The sequence below is a fragment of the Lutjanus erythropterus genome, chromosome 11, assembly GCF_056507025.1.
Source record: "Lutjanus erythropterus isolate fLutEry1 chromosome 11, fLutEry1.hap2, whole genome shotgun sequence".
NCBI lineage: Eukaryota > Metazoa > Chordata > Actinopteri > Lutjaniformes > Lutjanidae > Lutjanus > Lutjanus erythropterus.
Genome location: NC_139327.1, coordinates 41,138,469 through 41,145,968, shown reverse-complemented (window position 1 = coordinate 41,145,968; position 7,500 = coordinate 41,138,469). Strand labels below are relative to the sequence as shown.

General features: G+C 40.1%; 1 protein-coding gene across 1 annotated transcript in view; it reads right to left on the bottom strand.

Annotated features, from left to right (window-relative positions):
* Positions 1-7,500, bottom strand: part of lcp2a (lymphocyte cytosolic protein 2a) — an 18,802-nt gene that overhangs the window by 4,412 nt on the left and 6,890 nt on the right. Inside the window, exons 4-17 of the mRNA XM_084730205.1 lie at positions 7,158-7,223; positions 6,490-6,515; positions 5,770-5,810; positions 5,296-5,488; positions 4,599-4,684; positions 4,458-4,524; positions 3,562-3,636; positions 1,861-1,886; positions 1,626-1,645; positions 1,175-1,285; positions 949-967; positions 841-856; positions 669-756; positions 99-151 (exon numbers count right to left, since the gene is read on the bottom strand). Of these exons, the coding sequence (XP_084586331.1) occupies positions 99-151; positions 669-756; positions 841-856; positions 949-967; positions 1,175-1,285; positions 1,626-1,645; positions 1,861-1,886; positions 3,562-3,636; positions 4,458-4,524; positions 4,599-4,684; positions 5,296-5,488; positions 5,770-5,810; positions 6,490-6,515; positions 7,158-7,223 (887 nt within the window). The remainder of the gene's footprint in view (positions 1-98; positions 152-668; positions 757-840; positions 857-948; positions 968-1,174; positions 1,286-1,625; positions 1,646-1,860; positions 1,887-3,561; positions 3,637-4,457; positions 4,525-4,598; positions 4,685-5,295; positions 5,489-5,769; positions 5,811-6,489; positions 6,516-7,157; positions 7,224-7,500) is intronic.

Genomic DNA, 7,500 nt, shown 5'->3' with positions numbered 1-7,500 from the left:
GATGCTCTTCCTGTCTGTGTGGGATTTTACCCCCAACAACAAAGAGAAGCCTGTTCCCAAAAATGTGAAACTGCTCCTTTAATGTGTTGTGTTCTCACCAGAGTGCAGTTTGTGAGGCAGAGATCCTCCAGAGGGAACGTTGGGAGGCAGACTGAAAAAAAGATGAATCACTTTAAACAGCAGAAAGTAAACTACGGTTTATTTGAGCCGCTGTTGTTTATCTGCTGATCATTTATTTATTTGTACCATATTTGTGGAATGTAAGGAATTACTCATTCAGTTCAGTTTTAAATAAAGTTAATTTCAAAAGGAAAACTAAAGAAAACCTTATCCACTATTTTCAGTAAAGTTAAAAACACCTGACAAATCTCTCATTTTATTTTGTAACTTTAATCCATTTTTAAAAAGATTAATTTCCTCAAACAGCTGCTCCCTGTAGGATTAATCCAACAAAAAGGAGGAAACTGTGCATTTGTTGGGGACTATTTTCAGCAGTGGATTAATCCACATAACAATCTCTTTGGCACAGAGGCAGAAAATCAATCAATCTATCGATCAATACCTGTTAGCAGGTTCATTCGCTGTTGGCTTGTTGACACTGAAGACTACGTACTGTACCTTTAACTTAGTTTAAACCGAAGTGTTCTGACGGGATGTTTGTTTCATACCTGTCTCCATGTCGTGAGGGGGGCCCTGGAAGTCCAGGGCGGGGGGGCAGGCTTTTATTTTGGAGGGGGAAGGTGTTGTGTTTAGGAGCTGGAGGAGAGGAGAGGAATTTAAAGAACATTGATATATTCTGACACATCATTTTGTTCAAAATTAAAAAAGCATAAATCTCACCTTCATCATGTGTTTGCTAATGAAAGAAAAGAGAAGAAGAAAAGGATCAGAGTTAATTCTGGACAAATTCACCATCGTAATAAAATCAGCAGTCAAACAGCAGCTTACCTCTCGCCTCGCATCAAACCTGGTGAACCAAACCACACACAAAATATCGATTATTATCAAATAACTCAACAAATAAGCTATTTGATCGTCATGCAACTGTTTTATCAAAAAGAATGGAAGTAGAAAATATTTAAAAATAAAATTTAATGAGCTCAGACACAACTGGAAATAAAGTTTGAGATAATTTAAAATTGGATGAAAAGTGGAGCAGGTTTGACAAACTGACCTGTTGGGAGGAGGTCGGGCTGAGGAGTTGCTCCTGTTGATGGAGGTGGAGGACGGAGGAAGGACAGGAGGTTTGGACCAGGTGGGAGGATCGGGGACGTCCATCGGAGGCCTGAACACAAACACACAAACAAATATGTTAACAATTAAAGGATTTAAGTTTGTCTTTAAATAAAACTTTATATCTAAAACAAAAGTAACAGACATACAGATGAAAACTCCACACAGAAAGCCTGTGTCTGAACCAGGAATCAAACCCACGACCTTTCTGATGTCAGTCAAACTTACAGACTTATGGACGAGTGTTTAATGATTATTCTTAATAAAGTTCGAGGATCATGTGGGAGAAAAATCTAAACAGGAGAGCGCCGAGAGAATATATGGAAGAAATATGGAAGAAAATATGGAAGAAGCCCAGAAAAAGTGAGTGTGAGGAGTGTTTGTGTCTTTACCTCCAAGGCTGCGCGCCCGGCTGGAAGAAATACAGAAATAAGATTAAAAACAAAAAAAAACAATAAAAGTTTTTAAAAATGCAAGTAACAAGGATGTTTTCAGTTTTGTTAAGACAGCGGAGTCCCTCAGGGTCGTGTTCTCTGTGTTGAATCTGCTGCTGCTGAAGTTTATTTCTAAAGAAAAATTTACCCTGTTCACTGTTTTAAATAAAGTTTATTTGAAAGGAAAACTCACCTTGTCCACTGTGTTGCGGTGAGGTCCTGTGAAGAAGAGATTGATCAAAATGTGAGTTTTCAGATCAATAAATTGAATCTCATTATAGATCTCCAACCCACCAGATTTAAATGAATTTAATTCACTACATATTATCATTAATTAGATTACACGGTCGTCTCCGGGGGACCATCACCGTATCATGGTGGAGAGGTTTGGTGTCCCTGTAAACCTGGGACCTGTATTGTCTGCAGCCTGGTGCTCCCAGAAGCGTCTCCCATAGCAAATTGGTCTCAGGCGAAGGTCCAGACTAAGAATGGTCCAAACACCCCATGAAAGAACGAGGAACGAGCAGAGTGACCCTGCCCGGACGAACCCCTGGGCCCCCATCTGGAGCCAGGCCTGGAAGCGGGGCCCGACAGTGAGTGCCCGGTGGCTGGGCTCGCCACGGAGCCCGACCAGACACAGCCCAAAAAGGCAATGTGGGCCCACCGTCTGCGGGAGGAACCGCTGGGGTCGGGTGTGCTGCCAGTTTGATGGCAGTGATGGCAGGGGGACCCAGCGGACTGGACCCGGGTGGCAGAGACTGGCTGTGGGGACGCAGAACGTCATCTCTCTGGTGGGGAGGGAGGTGGAGCTTGTGTGGGAGGTGGAGCACTATCGGTTAGATCTGATGGGGATTACCTCGATGCACAGCCTCGGCTCTGGAATCATTCTCCTGGACGGGGGTTGGACTCTGCTCTTCTCCAAGGTGAGGGTGTGAGGCACGAGGCGGGTGTGGGGACACTCATAATGGTTCTGATCATGTGGTTCTGATGGTCCAGCACTCACTGGATCAGTTCACATCTGAATGTGAAGCAGCTGGGATGAGGATCAGCACCTCTAAGTCTGAGGCCATGGTTCTCAGCAGGAAACCAGTGGATTGTCTACTCTGAATAGGGAATGAGTCCTCACCCCAAGCGAGGCAGTTCAAGTATGTTGGGGTGTCGAGTGAGGGTAGCAGCCGGAGCGGTATTGCGTTCGCTTTACCGCACTGTTGCCAGAAGGCGAAGCTCTCGATCTATCGGTCAGTCTTCGTTCCTGCTCTCACCTGTGGTCATGACCAAAAGAACAAGTTCACAGATACAAGCAGCCAAAATGGGTTTGGCTGGCATCGGCCTTCAGGACACGGTGAGAAGCTCAGTCATCCGCGAGGAACTTGGAGTAGAGCTGCTGCTCCTTTGCCTAGAAAGGAGCCAGCTGAGGTGGTTTGCCACCTGGTCGCCTCCCTAGGGAGGTGTTCCAGGCTCGTCCAGGTGGGAGGAGATAAAATAAAGGTGACAGAAATAAAGGAAACTCAATGGGAGAGTGGAGAGTTCCTGAGAGTCCCTGAATGCACCAAAAATGTTACAAAAGCCTTTTTGATGAGTTTGATTTCTGCAGGTTATTTTATAGAACATAAAAGTGAAAGTAATGGAAAAAAAATGTTCAGTTTTGGACACTGTTGGAGTATTTCTGAAACCATCAGCAGAAGGAGAAGGTAAACATGATTTTATGAGCCGAAACATAAAAACACAGCGATAGTTGTCAGAAGAAAAGATGTTGGATTCAGGGTTCAGGTTCAGTGCTGAGGGTTGAGGGTTGAGGGTTCAGGGTTGGGGGTTCAGGGTTCAGGGTTGAGGGTTGAGGGTTGAGGGTTCAGGGTTCAGGGTTCAGGGTTGGGGGTTCAGGGTTCAGGGTCACCTCTGATGGGGGACGGGTTGGATCCTGAATCTCTGCCTGGTTTGTTGCCACGAAAGATCTGCGGCGGCTCTGGAACTGAACAAAACAACAGAGACAACAGTGATGATTTAAAATTAGGAGTTAATATGTTGAACTGCATCAGTTAATCTACCAACTGTTTTCATACTCGAATAATTATTTTGATTCATTTTTAATAAAAAAAAAAAAAAAGTCAAAATTTCAGTTTCAGTTTCTTAAATGTGAATATTTTCTGGTTTCTTTCCGCCTCTCTGACAATAAACTAAATATCTTTGAGTTGTGGACAAAAGACATTTGAAGACGTCATCTTGGACTTTGATCAGTATTATCTTACATTTTATGGACAAAACAAATTATCAATTAGTGGAGAAACAATAGAACAACAGATGAATTGATAATGAACATAGACGTTCACAGTTTTTCATCTTTTCATTTTCATGCTTTGTTACATCTTTTAGTTTTTCATCTTATTTCATCGTTCTCTTCTTGTTGTATTTTTTTTGGTCTCTGTTTTTCATCTTATTACGATTATTATTTTCCATTTGGTTACATAGTTTTTCATCTTGTTCATCTTGTTACATTGTTTTTTTTTCGTCTTGTTATGTAATTTTTCAACTTGTTACACCTTGTTCACTTTGTTATGTCTTATTACATCTTTCTCATCTTATTACAATATTTTAAATCCTGTTATGTTGGGGGGGGGGGGGGGGGGGGGTTACATAGTTTTTCATCTTATTACATCTTTTTCAACACACTTGAAAATTAGGTCCAAACATGAGGAGCACATGTACGTCCACATGTTTGGACCTGTTTCTCAACTGACAACACTGTAACAGGATTAATTCATCAATTAATTAATTAATTAATTAATTACTCACGTTTTCCCGCCGCTCGTCCTCCACAGTGAGGGGAGACGTCTCTCCTGGAGGACGACGCCTCTCCAGGCTGCAGGAGACAGACAGTCAGTTCAGGAACTTGCAGACTGGACTATGTTTACAAAGAGTTTGGGACACACTCACCATCCGTGGAGACGGTGCTGACAGGGTGGAGACTGGGGGGCGGGGAGACACAGCAGGAGGCGGGCCTCTGGAGGACACATGATTATCTACACACACACACACATACACACACACACACACACACACATTAATGTGTGTTTTGAAACAAGTCTCTGTGAGGACAGTTAGAGGGGGGCTGTGAAGAACATCAGCACTTAAGCAGTTTATTTAAAACTGTTAAGCTAACAACTATCCATAAGCTAAGAGCTATCTATAAATTAACAGCTACGCTAGCAACTACTCATAAGATAACAGCTGCTTATAGATAATAACTATCCATAACATAAAAGCTATGATAACAACTATCCATGAGATAACAGCTATCAATAAGCTAACAGCTGCCCATAACTTAATAACTATTCATAAGGTAACAGCTGTGATACGAACGACTATCTACAACTAAGCTAAAAACTATGCTAGCAACTATCTGTAAGATAGCAACTATCCATAAGCTAACAGCTAACAAAAATGCTAACAACTATCCATAAGATAGCCACTATTGATAAGCTAACAATAATGCTAGCAACTATCCATAAGATAAAAACTATGCTAGCAACTATCAATAAGATGACAGCAATGATGACAACTGTCCATAAACTAGCAGCTATTCATGAGCTATGATAACAATATTCATAAGCTAACAGCTAATGGTGGTCACCTATGTAGTCACTGTCTCCGATGGGCAGGGTGGGACGCAGGTTGTGGACCAGGTCCTCTGGAGGTTCGGTGGGAGGAGGTTCGTAATCGTTGGCCGCGTCCACGTCATCATTCGGAGACTCGTAGTCTCCTCCGCTGCCCTCCTCATCACCGCTGTACGGACTCTCATAGTCATCATCAAACTCTTCATCATCCTGATGGAACCAAGAGAGGTCACCATAGCAACCACCTGCTAATACCTCAGCAATCACCCTGACAACTACCTAGCAACAACCTAACAACCAGGCAGCAACATCCCATAAACCCGCTCAGGACAGAGCTGCAGTCCCTCCAGCAGACTGAACTCCTCTCAGTTAAAGTGACTAAACTAAAACATGATTAAAGGAATCAATATTCATTCATCATTAACAGCAGAGTCGTTCTGGTTAAAATGAGCAGAAAAAATAAAAAACGAAAAGAGAATAAATGAACGTACAAACTCGTCTTCGGCCCAGCCCTGAACTTCTGCAGCCATGTCTGCACACAGGAGAGCAACACGTTAGCATCTCACACATGAACACATGTAAGATAAACATCCTCACAGAGAAAAGTCATGACACACAAATGCACACATGAACTGCAAAAATAATAAGAATTAGTTTATAAGATTGAAATTGAGATTTCTAAAAAACTTGAATTGCAGGAAAAGTTGGACACATTTACACAGTACACACAACCAGTGACACGTTTTCATCTACGAGCTAAAACAAACACTACTCATGAGCAAACAGTTATTCATGAGCTAAGCTATGCCAATCCATAAGCTAAAAGCTATGCTAGCAACTATCCATGAGCTAAAAGCTTACATTTTTCTAACATATTAATACAGTATAATATAGGCTGGGATATAAAATTTAAATTGACTTGTAATAATATAATACAACATCAAAATAATATAAAATATATGAGAGTATGGAAGTTATACAAAAAATAATAAATGAAAAATTAATTTGTAAAAACAGATAAAAGACATTCTTAAAATGAAAAAGCCAACATCAGTTTGATTTGTTTTCACCTCAAGTTGGAAATTAAACAGAAATTGGCAAATTAACTTTCAAATCTAATAAATCTATAAATATAATAAGTCTAATGGAACAGCTGTTGATCATGTGATCAGCATGAGCAGGTTTGTAATCAGTTAGTGAAGAGTTCCTACCTGGTTCATGATATTTGGGAGTTGATCTGAAATGGAAACAAAGAAAAACAAAGACAAACGGACAGAAAAAACTTTATTAATATTTTCCATCATGAACTTTACAGCTTGTGGGTTTGAACCTGTGGCTCCTCTGTACTGAGTCATATCAGCAGTAATATGTGATAAAACAGTCAGGGTGTTAAAAGTATAAGAAGAGCGTCACAGGTTATTATTTTAAACCCTGTGTTCCTATAATACAAAGTAACAACAACATTTTATTCATCATATCATTTCATTAATTAATGTAAGAAGATACATTCTTTGGTAACTTCCCAGCAGTGAAGTTATAATATTAATATCCACATCCTTTACCTAAACAAAATAATAATACCAAATACAAAACTATTTCTAATAAATCTTCTATCAATCCACTGATTGATTAATAGTTTCAGCTGTACTTCTATAAATTGTTGGGTCACTTAATATATAATTAAACAGAAGCTTTTAAAAAAACTCTTTATATGTTTTGTTTAAAAATCTGAACTGGCAGGAAAAGCAGCTACAGTTATCAGATAAATGTAATGAAGTAAAAAGTGAAATTTCTGTCTTTACTTTTCTGTCTCACAGCATACATGAGTGATTGTTTTAAATCAGTAAATAATTCAATGAATGATATTAATTTTCTGTACTTTTTACCGAAGAGGCCTCGTCTCTCCTCCTTCTTACTGATCTCTGTGCTGATCTTTGAGATCAACCTGTGGAGACACACACAGACAAATAAATAAAGGTTATTCAAACTTTTCATTATTTTCATAATTTTTATTTTCATCATTGATGAACTGGTCAGTCGTCAGTTTGATGAACAAAAGACTAAACTCTATCTAGAATAAACTGTCATTAGGAAACTAGACAGGAGGACGCTACAGGATCATTTATCAGCAGGACACTAGACGGGAGGACGCTACAGGATCACAGATCAGTGATGGTCTGTTGCTGCAATAAAGAAGAAATGTCTTGACATGAAAATGACAT